At 43.8% G+C, this 20,699-nt stretch overlaps 2 protein-coding genes across 2 annotated transcripts; both read left to right on the forward strand.

Moving 5' to 3' along the window:
• The first annotated feature begins 12,738 nt into the window (after positions 1-12,738).
• Positions 12,739-14,663, forward strand: LOC134007908 (piggyBac transposable element-derived protein 4-like). The gene is made up of 3 exons (XM_062447625.1): positions 12,739-12,743; positions 13,060-14,397; positions 14,543-14,663. Exons 1-3 carry the CDS (start codon positions 12,739-12,741, stop codon positions 14,661-14,663), a joined length of 1,464 nt encoding a protein of 487 aa, XP_062303609.1.
• A 1,817-nt stretch (positions 14,664-16,480) lies between these two features.
• On the forward strand, positions 16,481-20,699 carry LOC134007910 (piggyBac transposable element-derived protein 4-like). The gene is made up of 4 exons (XM_062447628.1): positions 16,481-16,537; positions 16,729-16,865; positions 19,075-20,433; positions 20,579-20,699. The coding sequence occupies exons 1-4, from the start codon at positions 16,481-16,483 to the stop codon at positions 20,697-20,699; spliced, it is 1,674 nt and encodes a 557-aa protein (XP_062303612.1).

Here is a 20,699-nt window from a genome sequence, read left to right on the forward strand (position 1 = left end):
CTAGTTCACATTACATGACTGGCACACTGACTCAAATAAACTGGTAATCACCGAATACAAGATTTAGCCAATAGATTCAGAGTTTTGAGACTTTCATTCTTATATTGCTTTAACGTGCTTTTCAGCTCCTTAATAGCCGTTTTCAATGCATTTACACTGTTTAGCATTGTACTGGTTCACATTACATGACTTTGACTTAGATTTCAGGCTAAAACAGGCCACACTGACTCAAATCAACTGTAAATCACCTAATCCATGCTACTTGACAAGATTTAGCTATTAGATTCCGAGTTTTGAGACTGTCATTCTTTAATGCTTTAAAGTGCTTTTCAGCTCCTGAATAGCCGTTTTCAATGCATTTACACTGTTTGGAATTGTACTAGTTCACATTACATGACTGGCACACTGACTCAAATAAACTGGTAATCACCCAATACAAGATTTAGCCATTAGATTCAGAGTTTTGAGACTTTCATTCTTATATTGCTTTAACGTGCTTTTCAGCTCCTTAATAGCCGTTTTCAATGCATTTACACTGTTTGGCATTGTACTGGTTCACATTACATGACTTTGACTTAGATTTCAGGCTAAAACAGGCCACACTGACTCAAATCAACTGGTAAATCACCTAATCCATGCTACTTGACAAGATTTAGCTATTAGATTCAGAGTTTTGAGACTTTCATTCTTTTATGCTTTAAAGTGCTTTTCAGCTCCTGAATAGCCGTTTTCAATGCATTTACACTGTTTGGCATTGTACTAGTTCACATTACATGACTTTGACTTAGATTTCAGCCTAAAACAGGCCACACTGACTCAAATCAACTCTAAATCACCGAATCCAAGCTACTTGACAAGATTTAGCCATTAAATTCCGAGTTTTGAGACTTTCATTCTTTTAGTGCTTTAAAGTGCTTTTCAGCTCCTGAATAGCAGTTTTCAATGCATTTACCTTGTTTGGCATTGTACTGGTTCACATTACATGACTTTGACTTAGGTTTCAGCCTAAAACAGACCACACTGACTCAAATCAACTGTAAATCACAGAATCCATGCTACTTGACCAGATTTAGCTATTAGATTCTGAGTTTTGAAACTTTAAAGTGCTTTTCAGCTCCTGAATAGCCGTTTTCAATGCATTTACAATGTTTGGCATTGTACTAGTTCACATTACATGACTTAGATTTCAGCATGAAACAGGCCACACTGACTCAAATCAACTTGAAATCACCTAATCCAAGATTTCGCCATTAGATTCCGAGTTTTGAGACTATCATTCTTTTATTGCTTTAAAGTGCTTTTCAGCTCCTGAATGACCGTTTTCAATGCATTTACAGTGTTTGGCATTGTAATTGTTCACATTACATGACTTTGACTTAGATTTCAGCCTAAAACAGGCCACACTGACTCAAATCAACTCTAAATCACCGAATCCAAGCTACTTGACAAGATTTAGCCATTGGATTCCGAGTTTTGAGACTGTCATTCTTTAATGCTTTAAAGTGCTTTTCAGCTCCTGAATAGCCGTTTTCAATGCATTTACACTGTTTGGAATTGTACTAGTTCACATTACATGACTGGCACACTGACTCAAATAAACTGGTAATCACCGAATACAAGATTTAGCCAATAGATTCAGAGTTTTGAGACTTTCATTCTTATATTGCTTTAACGTGCTTTTCAGCTCCTTAATAGCCGTTTTCAATGCATTTACACTGTTTAGCATTGTACTGGTTCACATTACATGACTTTGACTTAGATTTCAGGCTAAAACAGGCCACACTGACTCAAATCAACTGTAAATCACCTAATCCATGCTACTTGACAAGATTTAGCTATTAGATTCCGAGTTTTGAGACTGTCATTCTTTAATGCTTTAAAGTGCTTTTCAGCTCCTGAATAGCCGTTTTCAATGCATTTACACTGTTTGGCATTGTACTGGTTCACATTACATGACTTTGACTTAGATTTCAGGCTAAAACAGGCCACACTGACTCAAATCAACTGGTAAATCACCTAATCCATGCTACTTGACAAGATTTAGCCATCAGATTCCGAGTTTTGAGACTTTCATTCTTATATTGCTTTAACGTGCTTTTCAGCTCCTGAATAGCCGTTTTCAATGCATTTACCTTGTTTGGAATTGTACTAGTTCACATTACATGACTTTGACTTAGATTTCAGCCTAAAACAGGCCACACTGACTCAAATCAACTGTAAATCACCGAATCCATGCTACTTGACAAGATTTAGCCATTGAATTCCGAGTTTTGAGACTTTCATCCTTTTATTGCTTTAAAGTGCTTTTCAGCTCCTGAATAGCCGTTTTCAATGCATTTACCTTGTTTGGAATTGTATTAGTTCACATAACATGTCTTTGACTTAGACTTCAGCCTAAAACAGGCCACACTGACTCAAATCAACTGATAATCACCGAATACAAGATTTAGCCATTACATTCCGAGTTTTGAGACTTTCATTCTTATATTGCTTTAACGTGCTTTTCAGCTCCTTAATAGCCGTTTTCAATGCATTTACACTGTTTGGCATTGTACTGGTTCACATTACATGACTTTGACTTAGATTTCAGGCTAAAACAGGCCATACTGACTCAAATCAACTGGTAAATCACCTAATCCATGCTACTTGACAAGATTTAGCCATCAGATTCCGAGTTTTGAGACTTTCATTCTTATATTGCTTTAACGTGCTTTTCAGCTCCTGAATAGCCGTTTTCAATGCATTTACCTTGTTTGGAATTGTACTAGTTCACATTACATGACTTTGACTTAGATTTCAGCCTAAAACAGGCCACACTGACTCAAATCAACTGTAAATCACCGAATCCATGCTACTTGACAAGATTTAGCCATTGAATTCCGAGTTTTGAGACTTTCATCCTTTTATTGCTTTAAAGTGCTTTTCAGCTCCTGAATAGCCGTTTTCAATGCATTTACCTTGTTTGGAATTGTATTAGTTCACATAACATGTCTTTGACTTAGACTTCAGCCTAAAACAGGCCACACTGACTCAAATCAACTGATAATCACCGAATACAAGATTTAGCCATTACATTCCGAGTTTTGAGACTTTCATTCTTATATTGCTTTAACGTGCTTTTCAGCTCCTTAATAGCCGTTTTCAATGCATTTACACTGTTTGGCATTGTACTGGTTCACATTACATGACTTTGACTTAGATTTCAGGCTAAAACAGGCCATACTGACTCAAATCAACTGGTAAATCACCTAATCCATGCTACTTGACAAGATTTAGCTATTGGATTCCGAGTTTTGAGACTTTCATTCTTTAATGCTTTAAAGTGCTTTTCAACTCCTGAATAGCCGTTTTCAATGCATTTACCTTGTTTGGAATTGTACTAGTTCACATAACATGACTTTGACTTAGATTTCAGCCTAAAACAGGCCACACTGACTCAAATCAACTGTAAATCACCGAATCCATGCTACTTGACAAGATTTAGCCATTGAATTCCGAGTTTTGAGACTTTCATCCTTTAATTGCTTTAAAGTGATTTTCAGCTCCTGAATAGCCGTTTTCAATGCATTTACCTTGTTTGGAATTGTATTAGTTCACATAACATGACTTTGACTTAGACTTCAGCCTAAAACAGGCCACACTGACTCAAATCAACTGTAAATCACCGAATACAAGATTTAGCCATTACATTCCGAGTTTTGAGACTTTCATTCTTTTATTGCTTTAACGTGCTTTTCAGCTCCTTAATAGCCGTTTTCAATGCATTTACACTGTTTGGCATTGTACTGGTTCACATTACATGACTTTGACTTAGATTTCAGGCTAAAACAGGCCATACTGACTCAAATCAACTGGTAAATCACCTAATCCATGCTACTTGACAAGATTTAGCTATTGGATTCCGAGTTTTGAGACTTTCATTCTTTAATGCTTTAAAGTGCTTTTCAACTCCTGAATAGCCGTTTTCAATGCATTTACCTTGTTTGGAATTGTACTAGTTCACATAACATGACTTTGACTTAGATTTCAGCCTAAAACAGGCCACACTGACTCAAATCAACTGTAAATCACCGAATCCATGCTACTTGACAAGATTTAGCCATTGAATTCCGAGTTTTGAGACTTTCATCCTTTAATTGCTTTAAAGTGATTTTCAGCTCCTGAATAGCCGTTTTCAATGCATTTACCTTGTTTGGAATTGTATTAGTTCACATAACATGACTTTGACTTAGACTTCAGCCTAAAACAGGCCACACTGACTCAAATCAACTGTAAATCACCGAATACAAGATTTAGCCATTACATTCCGAGTTTTGAGACTTTCATTCTTTTATTGCTTTAACGTGCTTTTCAGCTCCTTAATAGCCGTTTTCAATGCATTTACACTGTTTGGCATTGTACTGGTTCACATTACATGACTTTGACTTAGATTTCAGGCTAAAACAGGCCACACTGACTCAAATCAACTGTAAATCACCTAATCCATGCTACTTGACAAGATTTAGCTATTAGATTCCGAGTTTTGAGACTTTCATTCTTTAATGCTTTAAAGTGCTTTTCAGCTCCTGAATAGCCGTTTTCAATGCATTTACCTTGTTTGGAATTGTACTAGTTCACATTACATGACTTTGACTTAGATTTCAGCCTAAAACAGGCCACACTGACTCAAATCAACTCTAAATCACCGAATCCAAGCTACTTGACAAGATTTAGCCATTGGATTCCAAGTTTTGAGACTTTCATTCTTTAATGCTTTAAAGTGCTTTTCAGCTCCTGAATAGCCGTTTTCAATGCATTTAAACTGTTTGGAATTGTACTAGTTCACATTACATGACTTTGACTTAGATTTCAGCCTAAAACAGGCCACACTGACTCAAATCAACTGTAAATCACCGAATACAAGATTTAGCCATTACATTCCGAGTTTTGAGACTTTCATTCTTATATTGCTTTAACGTGCTTTTCACCTCCTTAATAGCCGTTTTCAATGCATTTACACTGTTTGGTATTGTAATGGTTCACATTACATGACTTTGACTTAGATTTCAGGCTAAAACAGGCCACACTGACTCAAATCAACTGGTAAATCACCTAATCCATGCTACTTGACAAGATTTAGCCATCAGATTCCGAGTTTTGAGACTTTCATTCTTATATTGCTTTAACGTGCTTTTCAGCTCCTGAATAGCCGTTTTCAATGCATTTACCTTGTTTGGAATTGTACTAGTTCACAATACATGACTTTGACTTAGATTTCAGCCTAAAACAGGCCACACTGACTCAAATCAACTGTAAATCACCGAATAAATGCTACTTGACAAGATTTAGCCATTGAATTACGAGTTTTGAGACTTTCATCCTTTTATTGCTTTAAAGTGCTTTTCAGCTCCTGAATAGCCGTTTTCAATGCATTTACCTTGTTTGGAATTGTATTAGTTCACATAACATGTCTTTGACTTAGACTTCAGCCTAAAACAGGCCACACTGACTCAAATCAACTGATAATCAACGAATACAAGATTTAGCCATTACATTCCGAGTTTTGAGACTTTCATTCTTATATTGCTTTAACGTGCTTTTCAGCTCCTGAATAGCCGTTTTCAATGCATTTACACTGTTTGGCATTGTACTGGTTCACATTACATGACTTTGACTTAGATTTCAGGCTAAAACAGGCCACACTGACTCAAATCAACTGGTAAATCACCTAATCCATGCTACTTGACAAGATTTAGCTATTGGATTCCGAGTTTTGAGACTTTCATTCTTTAATGCTTTAAAGTGCTTTTCAACTCCTGAATAGCCGTTTTCAATGCATTTACACTGTTTGGAATTGTACTAGTTCACATAACATGACTTTGACTTAGATTTCAGCCTAAAACAGGCCACACTGACTCAAATCAACTGTAAATCACCGAATCCATGCTACTTGACAAGATTTAGCCATTGAATTCCGAGTTTTGAGACTTTCATCCTTTAATTGCTTTAAAGTGATTTTCAGCTCCTGAATAGCCGTTTTCAATGCATTTACCTTGTTTGGAATTGTATTAGTTCACATAACATGACTTTGACTTAGACTTCAGCCTAAAACAGGCCACACTGACTCAAATCAACTGTAAATCACCGAATACAAGATTTAGCCATTACATTCCGAGTTTTGAGACTTTCATTCTTATATTGCTTTAACGTGCTTTTCAGCTCCTTAATAGCCGTTTTCAATGCATTTACACTGTTTGGCATTGTACTGGTTCACATTACATGACTTTGACTTAGATTTCAGGCTAAAACAGGCCACACTGACTCAAATCAACTGTAAATCACCTAATCCATGCTACTTGACAAGATTTAGCCATTGGATTCCGAGTTTTGAGACTTTCATTCTTTAATGCTTTAAAGTGCTTTTCAGCTCTTGAATAGCCGTTTTCAATGCATTTACCTTGTTTGGAATTGTACTAGTTCACTTTACATGACTTTGACTTAGATTTCAGCCTAAAACAGGCCACACTGACTGAAATCAACTGGTAATCACCGAATAAAAAGATTTAGCCATTAGATTCCGAGTTTTGAAACTTTCATTCTTGTATTGCTTTAAAGTGCTTTCCAGCTCCTGAATGTGCGTTTTCAATGCATTTACAATGTTTGGCATGTACTTGTTCACATTACATGACTTTGACTTAGATTTCAGCCTAAAACAGGCCACACTGACTCAAATCAACTCTAAATCACCGAATCCAAGCTACTTGACAAGATTTAGCCATTGGATTCCGAGTTTTGAGACTGTCATTCTTTAATGCTTTAAAGTGCTTTTCAGCTCCTGAATAGCCGTTTTCAATGCATTTACACTGTTTGGAATTGTACTAGTTCACATTACATGACTGGCACACTGACTCAAATAAACTGGTAATCACCGAATACAAGATTTAGCCATTAGATTCAGAGTTTTGAGACTTTCATTCTTATATTGCTTTAACGTGCTTTTCAGGTCCTTAATAGCCGTTTTCATTGCATTTACACTGTTTGGCATTGTACTGGTTCACATTACATGACTTTGACTTAGATTTCAGGCTAAAACAGGCCACACTGACTCAAATCAACTGTAAATCACCTAATCCATGCTACTTGACAAGATTTAGCTATTACATTCCGAGTTTTGAGACTTTCATTCTTTTTTGCTTTAAAGTGCTTTTCAGCTCCTGAATATCCGTTTTCAATGCATTTACACTGTTTGGCATTGTACTAGTTCACATTACATGACTTTGACTTAGATTTCAGGCTAAAACAGGCCACACTGACTCAAATCAACTGTAAATCACCGAATCCATGCTACTTAACAAGATTTAGCCATTGAATTTCGAGTTTTGAGACTTTCATCCTTTTATTGCTTTAACGTGCTTTTCACCTCCTTAATAGCCGTTTTCAATGCATTTACACTGTTTGGCATTGTACTGGTTCACATTACATGACTTTGACTTAGATTTCAGCCTAAAACAGGCCACACTGACTCAAATCAACTGTAAATCACCGAATACAAGATTTAGCCATTACATTCCGAGTTTTGAGACTTTCATTCTTATATTGCTTTAACGTGCTTTTCAGCTCCTTAATAGCCGTTTTCAATGCATTTACACTGTTTGGCATTGTACTGGTTCACATTACATGACTTTGACTTAGATTTCAGGCTAAAACAGGCCACACTGACTCAAATCAACTGTAAATCACCTAATCCATGCTACTTGACAAGATTTAGCCATTGGATTCCGAGTTTTGAGACTTTCATTCTTTAATGCTTTAAAGTGCTTTTCAGCTCTTGAATAGCCGTTTTCAATGCATTTACCTTGTTTGGAATTGTACTAGTTCACTTTACATGACTTTGACTTAGATTTCAGCCTAAAACAGGCCACACTGACTGAAATCAACTGGTAATCACCGAATAAAAAGATTTAGCCATTAGATTCCGAGTTTTGAAACTTTCATTCTTGTATTGCTTTAAAGTGCTTTCCAGCTCCTGAATGTGCGTTTTCAATGCATTTACAATGTTTGGCATGTACTTGTTCACATTACATGACTTTGACTTAGATTTCAGCCTAAAACAGGCCACACTGACTCAAATCAACTCTAAATCACCGAATCCAAGCTACTTGACAAGATTTAGCCATTGGATTCCGAGTTTTGAGACTGTCATTCTTTAATGCTTTAAAGTGCTTTTCAGCTCCTGAATAGCCGTTTTCAATGCATTTACACTGTTTGGAATTGTACTAGTTCACATTACATGACTGGCACACTGACTCAAATAAACTGGTAATCACCGAATACAAGATTTAGCCATTAGATTCAGAGTTTTGAGACTTTCATTCTTATATTGCTTTAACGTGCTTTTCAGGTCCTTAATAGCCGTTTTCATTGCATTTACACTGTTTGGCATTGTACTGGTTCACATTACATGACTTTGACTTAGATTTCAGGCTAAAACAGGCCACACTGACTCAAATCAACTGTAAATCACCTAATCCATGCTACTTGACAAGATTTAGCTATTACATTCCGAGTTTTGAGACTTTCATTCTTTTTTGCTTTAAAGTGCTTTTCAGCTCCTGAATATCCGTTTTCAATGCATTTACACTGTTTGGCATTGTACTAGTTCACATTACATGACTTTGACTTAGATTTCAGGCTAAAACAGGCCACACTGACTCAAATCAACTGTAAATCACCGAATCCATGCTACTTAACAAGATTTAGCCATTGAATTTCGAGTTTTGAGACTTTCATCCTTTTATTGCTTTAAAGTGCTTTTCAGCTCCTGAATAGCCATTTTCAATGCATTTACCTTGTTTGGCATTGTACTAGTTCGCATAACATGACTTTGACTAGATTTCAGCCTAAAACAGGCCACACTGACTCAAATCAAATCTAAATCACCGAATCCAAGCTACTTGACAAGATTTAGCCATTAGATTCCGAATTTTGAGACTTTCATTCTTTTAGTGCTTTAAAGTGCTTTTCAGCTCCTGAATATCCGTTTTCAATGCATTTACACTGTTTGGCATTGTACTAGTTCACATTACATGACTTTGACCTAGATTTCAGGCTAAAACAGGCCACACTGACTCAAATCAACTGTAAATCACCTAATCCATGCTACTTGACAAGATTTAGCTATTAGATTCCGAGTTTTGAGACTTTCATTCTTTTATGCTAAAGTGCTTTTCAGCTCCTGAATAGCCGTTTTCAATGCATTTACCTTGTTTGGCATTGTACTAGTTCACATAACATGACTTTGACTAGATTTCAGCCTAAAACAGGCCACACTAACTCAAATCAACTGTAAATCACCGAATCCATGCTACTTGACAAGATTTAGCCATTGAATTCCGAGTTTTGAGACTTTCATCCTTTTATTGCTTTAAAGTGCTTTTCAGCTCCTGAATAGCCATTTTCAATGCATTTACACTGTTTGGCATTGTACTAGTTCACATTACATGACTTTGACTTAGATTTCAGCCTAAAACAGGCCACACTGACTCAAATCAACTGATAATCACCGAATACAAGATTTAGCCATTAGATTCCGAGTTTTGAGACTTTCATTCTTTTAGTGCTTTAAAGTGCTTTTCAGCTCCTGAATAGCCGTTTTCAATTCATTTACACTGTTTGGCATTGTACTAGTTCACATTACATGACTTTGACTTAGATTTCAGGCTAAAACTGGCCACACTGACTCAAATCAACTGTAAATCACCGAATCCATGCTACTTGACAAGATTTAGCCATTGAATTCCGAGTTTTGAGACTTTCATCCTTTTATTGCTTTAAAGTGCTTTTCAGCTCCCGAATAGCCGTTTTCAATGCATTTACACTGTTTGGCATTGTACTGGTTCACATTACATGACTTTGACTTAGATTTCAGGCTAAAACAGGCCACACTGACTCAAATCAACTGGTAAATCACCTAATCCATGCTACTTGACAAGATTTTGCCATTGGATTCAGAGTTTTGAGACTTTCATTCTTATATTGCTTTAACGTGCTTTTCAGGTCCTTAATAGCCGTTTTCAATGCATTTACACGGTTTGGCATTGTACTGGTTCACATTACATGACTTTGACCTAGATTTCAGGCTAAAACAGGCCACACTGACTCAAATCAACTGGTAAATCACCTAATCCATGCTACTTGACAAGATTTTGCCATTGGATTCAGAGTTTTGAGACTTTCATTCTTATATTGCTTTAACGTGCTTTTCAGGTCCTTAATAGCCGTTTTCATTGCATTTACACGGTTTGGCATTGTACTGGTTCACATTACATGACTTTGACCTAGATTTCAGGCTAAAACAGGCCACACTGACTCAAATCAACTGTAAATCACCTAATCCATGCTACTTGACAAGATTTAGCTATTAGATTCCGAGTTTTGAGACTTATATTCTTTTATGCTTTAAAGTGCTTTTCAGCTCCTGAATAGCCGTTTTCAATGCATTTACACTGTTTGGCATTGTACTAGTTCACATTACATGACTTTGACTTAGATTTCAGCCTAAAACAGGCCACACTGACTCAAATCAACTGATAATCACCGAATACAAGATTTAGCCATTAGATTCCGAGTTTTGAGACTTTCATTCTTTTAGTGCTTTAAAGTGCTTTTCAGCTCCTGAATAGCCGTTTTCAATGCATTTACCTTGTTTGGCATTGTACTAGTTCACATTACATGACTTTGACTTAGATTTCAGCCTAAAACAGGCCACACTGACTCAAATCAACTCTAAATCACCAAATCCAAGCTACTTGACAAGATTTAGCCATTAGATTCCGAGTTTTGAGACTTTCATTCTTTTAGTGCTTTAAAGTGCTTTTCAGCTCCTGAATAGCCGTTTTCAATGCATTTACACTGTTTGGCATTGTACTAGTTCACATTACATGACTGGCACACTGACTTGAATAAACTGGTAATCACAGAATACAAGATTTAGCCATTAGATTCAGAGTTTTGAGACTTTCATTCTTATATTGCTTTAACGTGCTTTTCAGGTCCTTAATAGCCGTTTTCAATGCATTTACACTGTTTGGCATTGTACTGGTTCACATTACATGACTTTGACTTAGATTTCAGGCTAAAACAGGCCACACTGACTCAAATCAACTGTAAATCACCTAATGCATGCTACTTGACAAGATTTAGCTATTAGATTCCGAGTTTTGAGACTTCACATTTCATTTACATTTACATTTATTCATTTAGCAGACGCTTTTATCCAAAGCGACTTCCAAGAGAGAGCTTTACAAAGTGCATAGGTCACTGATCATAACAACGAGATAGCCACAAAACATTGCGAGTAGCCAAAACATGAAGCACACATTGTGAACAACCAAAATAAGTGCCAAAGGGAAGAACCATAAGAGCATGTAGTTAAACAAGTTACAATTAAACAACATGAACTGCTATAAGTGCAAGTGTACCTGTGGAAAAAAGCAAGCAACAATAATAAAAACAATATATCACAGCGAGTACAAAAATGTAAGTCAGTTACCACTAACCACAAGAGCAACAAGTCTCTAAGCAAGAGTCATTGTGATCCTTGAGGAAACTAACATCGGGTCAAGCGAACCATTCCTAAGTACCGTTGTACTCCCGGAACAAGTGCGTCTTGAGCCTTTTCTTGAAGGTGGAGAGACAGTCAGTGTCTCTGATGGAGGTGGGGAGTTGATTCCACCACTGGGGGGCCAGACAGGAGAAGAGCTTGTGTTGGGACCGGGCGGTCTTGAGCGGTGGGACCACCACTTTCATTCTTATATTGCTTTAAAGTGCTTTTCAGCTCCTTAACCCTTGTGCTACCTTCGGGTCATTGTGACCCACCGTCGTGTTGCGATGCCCATTCCTACCCCTTGTGCTACCTTCGGGTCATTGTGACCCACCGTCGTGTTGCGATGCCCATTCCTACCCCTTGTGCTACCTTCGGTCATTGTGACCCACCGTCGTGTTGCGATACCTATTCCTACCCCTTGTGCTACCTTCGGGTCATTGTGACCCACCGCAGTGTCTGCGTTGTCAAAGTGTGTATATCACGTTATATCACTAGTTAACACTAGGTGGAGCTACCTTCGGGTCATTGTGACCCACCGCAGTGTCTGCGTTGTCAAAGTGTGTATATCACGTTATATCACTAGTTAACACTAGGTGGAGCTACCTTCGGGTCATTGTGACCCACCGTCGTGTTGCGATACCTATTCCTACCCCTTGTGCTACCTTCGGGTCATTGTGACCCACCGTCGTGTTGCGATGCCTATTCTTACCCCTTGTGCTACCTTCGGGTCATTGTGACCCACCGTCGTGTAAAAACATAGATACGTAGGGGAGGGGTATATCACATAATATCAACAGTTAAAACTAGGAGGCACACTCGCGCTGCCCTCAGGTCATTGTGACCCACCGCAGTGTCTGCGTTGTCAAAGTGTGTATATCACGTTATATCACTAGTTAACACTAGGTGGAGCTACCTTCGGGTCATTGTGACCCAGCGCAGTGTCTGCGTTGTCAATTGTGAACCCGCCGCCCGCCCCAGAAGTTTATATATCAGGTTATATCACTAGTTAACACTAGGTGGAGCTGTCCGCGGGTCGTTGTGACCCACCGCAGTGTCTGCGTTGTCAATTACGGCGGTCGAATTAGGTAGGCGTCATTGGGCTCTCTCAACTTGACGAGGTTTGATCCACGCCTCCAACATCTCCCCTGAGTCTAATGACGCCTTTACGATTCGACGATTGGCGATCCCTCTCGGCGGGAGAATTGGCCTGGCGTCAGAGAAAACCGCGGTCGGACCCTTCTGCCAAGATTGCAGGTAGAACGGCCTCGGCGAGCAGACGGGGCGACGTGACGTCTGGCGTCAGAGAAAACCGCAGCCGGACCTCTCTCACCACTTAGTTTTTTATTTTATTTTGTTTATTTTGTTTATTTTATTTTTGGTCCAACCAGAGAACCAGAGAAAACCGCGGCCGGACCTCTCTCACCACTTTATTTATATATTTTTTTATTTTGTTTATTTTTGTTTTGTCCAACCAGAGAACCAGAGAAAACCGCCGTTTCCCACGCTCACGACATCGTCTCCGCATTTTTACTCTTTGTCACGCCACAAATCGAAAGAGTAATCTTGGACGTGACAAATCGGGAAGGTTATCTGAAACGCGGAGAGGAGTGGAAAGCCATGGACGCCACTGACCTACGTGCCTACATAGGGCTGCTAATCCTGGCAGGGGTGTACAAGTCCCGAGGCGAAGCGGCCGCCAGTCTATGGGACGCGCAAAGCGGCAGAGCGATTTTCCGCGCTACCATGCAGCTGAAACTCTTCTACACCTATTCGACGTCGATACGATTTGACGACCGTGGGACACGAGCGGCGAGACGCGCGACGGACAAGTTGGCGGCGATAAGAGAGGTCTGGGATATGTGGGTAGAGAGATTACCACGCCTCTACGACCCAGGGCCCGAAGTGACCGTGGACGAACAACTGCTCGCGTTCAGAGGACGGTGTCCTTTCAAGCAGTACATGCCAAGCAAACCGGCGAAATACGGCATCAAGTCGTGGGTGGCGTGCGATGCAAAATCAAGCTACGCTTGGAAGATGCAAGTCTACACCGGGAAGCAGATGGACGGAGTCCCGGAGAGGAACCAGGGGATGCGCGTCGTGCTCGACGTGACAGAGGGCCTGAAGGATCGCAATGTGACGTGTGACAATTTCTTCACCTCTTACGAACTCGGACGAGAGCTCATGGCGACGAGAAACATGACCGTGGTTGGCACCGTGCGAAAGAACAGGGCCGAGCTGCCGTCCGAGCTGCTGACGACGAAGACGCGACGGGTGCTGTCGTCGCAGTTCGCCTTCACTCCAACCACCACTCTGGTTTCCTACCTCGCGAAGAAAAATAAGAACTTTTTACTCATGAGCACACGCCACACAGACGCTGAAATCAGTGACAGAAACAACGGCAAACCGACCATCGTCCTGGATTATAATTTGAACAAAGGCGGAGTCGACAATCTGGATAAAGTCATCACGGCCTACAGCTGTAAAAGGAAGACGGCCCGCTGGCCCCTCGTCATCTTCAGCATCGTTGACGTCTCCTCCTACAACGCCTTTGTGATATGGAGAGAGGTCAACCCCAACTGGATGCCGCGTAAGCGCAACAAGAGAAGGTTTTTCCTCGAGCAACTCGGAAGGGCCCTCGTGACTCCGCTGATCGAAAGAAGACGATGTCTGCCCCGCACTGGAGCTGCTGCCGCGGTTGTGAAAGATCTACGGATGGCCAGCTGTCGCGATCCGCCTCCTCAACGGCGACCCGGAGAGGATGGCGCAGCGGCAGCAGCAGCCGCCACCGCCGCCTCCTCATCGGCAGGACCGACGTCGCCGGTCCCTGCCAGTAAGAGGAAGAGATGTCAAGTCTGCCCGGTGAAGAAGGACCGTAAAACGTTCACCGTTTGTCGCGGGTGTAAGAGGCCTGTCTGCAAATCCTGTTCGCATGTATACTGCCCCACATGCCCCACCGAGCTGGGCTTCGGCCAAGGAGAGGTTCCCGTTGACCCTGGACGACCCGCGGGAGTGTGTGCAGAAGACTGAACAACTCAGTCGAGTGCAGAAGAGGGCTTTGCTCAAGCCACAGCGCTGCTAACGCTACTACCAACACATGCATGGGATGTATAGATGATGTATCAGGACGGCGGGCTGGAGGTTCTATCCCTAGTGCTGTCTGCGGGTCGTTGTGAAGCACGGTGTCATGCGTGGTGTGACAACTTTTCATGATACAAAAATAAAGTGAAACGTTTGATTTTATTCCTCGCGTTGTCTTCCTAGTCTATGACGCCACTCTCGTGCCGTTTCGGGGTCGTGGTGAAGCAAACTGACGTTGTGACAACTTTTTCATAATAAAAAATAAATAAAGTGAACCCTTTTATTTCTAGCCTTGTCTGCCTAGCCTATTAGTACACTCTCGCGCTGTATCCTAGTCTGCGCTGTGACTCACCATACCTAGTCTTTTACGCCACCCTCGTGCTGACAACCTTTTGTAATACAAAAATAGTGAAGTGAAACATTATCCGTCTAAATAAAAATGAAATCATATTTGCCCTGACTGTGAAGCGAACCCAGGCCACGGAGCTGAAAGCCCCACAGTCTTGCCACTAGACCACCAGAGAGATACTTGTTCATTGCGCTGTCTCTGCCTTTTTGTTAGACACGGCAACGTCTGTGTTGTCTATTACGAGACCCCGCACTGTCTCCGGTTCCTTGTGACCCACAGCGGTCTTCTGACAACTTTTCATAATACAAAAAATAAGTCAAACCTTTCATTCCCACGCTGTGGGTCACAACAACCCCCGAGACAGCGCGAAGGGGGGGCGTAATATACAACGCTGTGGGTCACAACGACCCCCGAGACAGCGCGAAGGTGGCGTAATATACAACGCTGTGGGTCACAACGACCCCCGAGACAGCGCAAAGGTGGCGTAATATGCAACGCTGTGGGTCACAATGACCCCTGAGACATCGCGAAGGTGGCGTAATATGCAACGCTGTGGGTCACAATGACCCCCGAGACAGCGCGAAGGTGGCGTAATATGCAACGCTGTGGGTCACAACGACCCCCGAGACAGCGCGAAGGTGGCGTAATAGACAACGCTGTGGGTCACAACGACCCCCCCGAGACAGCGCGAAGGTGGCGTAATAGACAACGCTGTGGGTCACAACGACCCCCCGAGACAGCGCGAAGGTGGCGTAATATGCAACGCTGTGGGTCACAACGACCCCCGAGACAGCGCGAAGGTGGCGTAATAGACAACGCTGTGGGTCACAACGACCCCCCGAGACAGCGCGAAGGTGGCGTAATATGCAATGCTGTGGGTCACAACGACCCCCGAGACAGCGCGAAGGTGGCGTAATAGACAACGCTGTGGGTCACAACGACCCCCCGAGACAGCGCGAAGGTGGCGTAATATGCAATGCTGTGGGTCACAACGACCCCCGAGACAGCGCGAAGGTGGCGTAATAGACAACGCTGTGGGTCACAATGACCCGGAGACAGCGCGAAGGATAAGTTCAGGCTGCATAGACAATGAGGAGAGCGTGAGGGTTAACGGCTCCTCCGTGTGGTAGCTAGTGGTAGACTGTGCTTCAAAACGAAAATGTTAATTCCTGAGGTGTGTGTGGTGTGTTTTTTGTGAGGACGGACTATTTCCCCGGATTACAGCCAGTGTAAATTCCAATAGTGGGTTTAATGAAGACATTTCAGAGTCAACATTGTAGCACTAGAGGAGGGGTGTTCATTAACCCTTGTGCTACCTTCGGGTAAACGCTATGTAAGTCTTAGAAACATCATTCATCTGCAACCATGTCTACAGATGTGAGAGGTTTAAGCTGCGCTATTCACTGGTGCTGCAACACTCCTAGCCGACATTATACTGTCCGAATACCAACCCTCCTGTCTCTGCTATCATGTCGAATGCGGTTAAGGAGCTGCATGATTACATTGTTGCCTCTATGCCTCTAGTGGTAACCAACCACCTATCAGTATTCTCCATTGCCCTTATGACTGGGAATGTAGAATGTTACTTAGGTCAATACAACATTCTTTATGAGTTTATCTGGTACGTTCAATAAAGACCCGTGTGATTGTTCAACTATTTTGTTTAATACCACTTGAAGACAATTAACAAATCTGTACACCTGTATACACTTTGTAGCAACCCAGGGGGCCCAGCATCATGGACAGCGTCCCAGTAGAAACCACAGACACCTTGGAGAGCGGCACCGACAAGCCCGGGTCAGGTCATGAGGAGGAGGAGGACGCCGCCACAGCAGGAGACAACGAGCTACACAGGTGCTGCTCATGACTTGGATGGAGGATGTGGATACGGTTTGTAAGCTTACCAAACTCCTCCTGTGTGGTTTTTTTTCAGTAACGAGTGGGAGGTAGAGACAAGACCCGCCTGACCAGTCAAGACCGACAAAGAAGCTGAGCTATTTGTGTTAGTTTTGTGTTTTGTTTGGTAGTTTGGTTAAATAAACGACTGCTATTTTCAACCAACCAACCGTGTTTTTCAGAACTGCAGTGCTATTCGGTCTTGGCTACGGCCCTTGGTTGCTACAACTTCTATACACATTAAACCACCCTTCGGACCCTTCTGCCAAGTTGCAAGCAGACGGGCCACGTGACATCTGGCTTCAGAGAAACCGCGGTCGGACCTGTCTGCCGAGCGGCCGTGCGGCTGCGGCCCCTTTGGAATCAGACTGGCCACGTCGACCGACATTAAATTGATAAGGTCGGAAGGGCGGGAGACAAATGGTAACCGCGGCCGGACCCGTCTGCCGAGCGGCCGTGCGGCTGCGGCCCCTTTGGAATCAGACTGGCCACGTCGACCTAGATTAAATTGATAAGGTCGGAAGGGCTGGAGACAAATGGTAACCGCGGTCGGACCCGTCTGCCGAGCGGCCGTGGCCCCTTTGGAATCAGACTGGCCACGTCGACCTAGATTAAATTGATAAGGTCGGAACGAAGGGAGACAGATGAAATCTACGACTCTCTCCGACCTCGTCTCGTCCACTTTATTTATGTATTTTATTTTATATTATTTTATTTCAATTTTATTTTGTAAAATTTTTTATTTTTGTCCAACCGCGCGCGCCGCCTTTTACGATTCGACGATTGGCGATCCCTCTCGGCGGGAGAATTGGCCTGGCGTCAGAGAAAACCGCAGTCGGACCCTTCTGCCAAGTTTGCAGGTAGGACGGCCTCGGCGAGCAGACGGGGCGACGTGACGTCTGGCGTCAGAGAAAACCGCGGCCGGACCTCTCTCACCACTTTATTTATATATTTTTTAATTTTTTTTATTTTTGTTTTGTCCAACCAGAGAACCAGAGAAAACCGCCGTCGGACCCTTCTGCCAAGTTGCAAGCAGACGGGCCACGTGACGTCTGGCTTCAGAGAAACCGCGGTCGGACCCGTCTGCCGAGCGGCCGTGCGGCTGCGGCCCCTTTGGAATCAGACTGGCCACGTCGACCGACATTAAATTGATAAGGTCGGAAGGGCGGGAGACAAATGGTAACCGCGGCCGGACCCGTCTGCCGAGCGGCCGTGCGGCTGCGGCCCCTTTGGAATCAGACTGGCCACGTCGACCTAGATTAAATTGATAAGGTCGGAAGGGCTGGAGACAAATGGTAACCGCGGTCGGACCCGTCTGCCGAGCGGCCGTGGCCCCTTTGGAATCAGACTGGCCACGTCGACCTAGATTAAATTGATAAGGTCGGAACGAAGGGAGACAGATGAAATCGACGCCTCTCTCCGACCTCGTCTCGTCCACTTTATTTATGTATTTTATTTTATATTATTTTATTTCAATTTTTATTTTTATTTTCTTTGTCCAACCGCGCGCGCGCGCGCGCCGCCTTTTACGATTCGACGATTGGCGATCCCTCTCGGCGGGAGAATTGGCCTGGCGTCAGAGAAAACCGCGGTCGGACCCTTCTGCCAAGTTTGCAGGTAGGACGGCCTCGGCGAGCAGACGGGGCGACGTGACGTCTGGCGTCAGAGAAAACCGCGGCCGGACCTCTCTCACCACTTAGTTTTTATTTTATTTTATTTTGTTTATTTTTTATTTTATTTTTTTTGGTCCAACCAGAGAACCAGAGAAAACCGCGGCCGGACCTCTCTCACCACTTTATTTATATATTTTTGTATTTTTTTGTATTTTTGTTTGGTCCAACCAGAGAACCAGAGAAAACCGCCGTCGGACCCTTCTGCCAAGTTGCAAGCAGACGGGCCACGTGACGTCTGGCTTCAGAGAAACCGCGGTCTGACCCGTCTGCCGAGCGGCCGTGCGGCTGCAGTGTGCAGAGAATGTGGCAGAAGAGGAGGAGGAAGAAGAAGACGGGCAAGAGTATGACGCAGTCAACCACGACGACGACGGTGCCGTTGCCGCCGACCAAGCCCCTCAAATCGACAGAGATACTTTCTTGTCGAAAAACGGCCAAATTGAATGGCGTTCGATTGCGTATCGGAGGAATCCGAGGCTGCTGTCGCAACGTGACAGTACGGAGAGGACCCCCAGAGGACCCACAGTTTACGCCGTTTCCCACGCTCACGACATCGTCTCCGCATTTTTACTATTTGTCACGCCACAAATCGAAAGAGTAATCTTGGACGTGACAAATCGGGAAGGTTATCTGAAACGCGGAGAGGAGTGGAAAGCCATGGACGCCACTGACCTACGTGCCTACATAGGGCTGCTAATCCTGGCAGGGGTGTACAAGTCCCGAGGCGAAGCGGCCGCCAGTCTATGGGACGCGCAAAGCGGCAGAGCGATTTTCCGCGCTACCATGCAGCTGAAACTCTTCTACACCTATTCGACGTCGATACGATTTGACGACCGTGGGACACGAGCGGCGAGACGCGCGACGGACAAGTTGGCGGCGATAAGAGAGGTCTGGGATATGTGGGTAGAGAGATTACCACGCCTCTACGACCCAGGGCCCGAAGTGACCGTGGACGAACAACTGCTCGCGTTCAGAGGACGGTGTCCTTTCAAGCAGTACATGCCAAGCAAACCGGCGAAATACGGCATCAAGTCGTGGGTGGCGTGCGATGCAAAATCAAGCTACGCTTGGAAGATGCAAGTCTACACCGGGAAGCAGATGGACGGAGTCCCGGAGAGGAACCAGGGGATGCGCGTCGTGCTCGACGTGACAGAGGGCCTGAAGGATCGCAATGTGACGTGTGACAATTTCTTCACCTCTTACGAACTCGGACGAGAGCTCATGGCGACGAGAAACATGACCGTGGTTGGCACCGTGCGAAAGAACAGGGCCGAGCTGCCGTCCGAGCTGCTGACGACGAAGACGCGACGGGTGCTGTCGTCGCAGTTCGCCTTCACTCCAACCACCACTCTGGTTTCCTACCTCGCGAAGAAAAATAAGAACTTTTTACTCATGAGCACACGCCACACAGACGCTGAAATCAGTGACAGAAACAACGGCAAACCGACCATCGTCCTGGATTATAATTTGAACAAAGGCGGAGTCGACAATCTGGATAAAGTCATCACGGCCTACAGCTGTAAAAGGAAGACGGCCCGCTGGCCCCTCGTCATCTTCAGCAACATCGTTGACGTCTCCTCCTACAACGCCTTTGTGATATGGAGAGAGGTCAACCCCAACTGGATGCCGCGTAAGCGCAACAAGAGAAGGTTTTTCCTCGAGCAACTCGGAAGGGCCCTCGTGACTCCGCTGATCGAAAGAAGACGATGTCTGCCCCGCACTGGAGCTGCTGCCGCGGTTGTGAAAGATCTACGGATGGCCAGCTGTCGCGATCCGCCTCCTCAACGGCGACCCGGAGAGGATGGCGCAGCGGCAGCAGCAGCCGCCACCGCCGCCTCCTCATCGGCAGGACCGACGTCGCCGGTCCCTGCCAGTAAGAGGAAGAGATGTCAAGTCTGCCCGGTGAAGAAGGACCGTAAAACGTTCACCGTTTGTCGCGGGTGTAAGAGGCCTGTCTGCAAATCCTGTTCGCATGTATACTGCCCCACATGCCCCACCGAGCTGGGCTTCGGCCAAGGAGAGGTTCCCGTTGACCCTGGACGACCCGCGGGAGTGTGTGCAGAAGACTGAACAACTCAGTCGAGTGCAGAAGAGGGCTTTGCTCAAGCCACAGCGCTGCTAA

Source organism: Osmerus eperlanus, chromosome 21 (assembly GCF_963692335.1).
Source record: "Osmerus eperlanus chromosome 21, fOsmEpe2.1, whole genome shotgun sequence".
NCBI lineage: Eukaryota > Metazoa > Chordata > Actinopteri > Osmeriformes > Osmeridae > Osmerus > Osmerus eperlanus.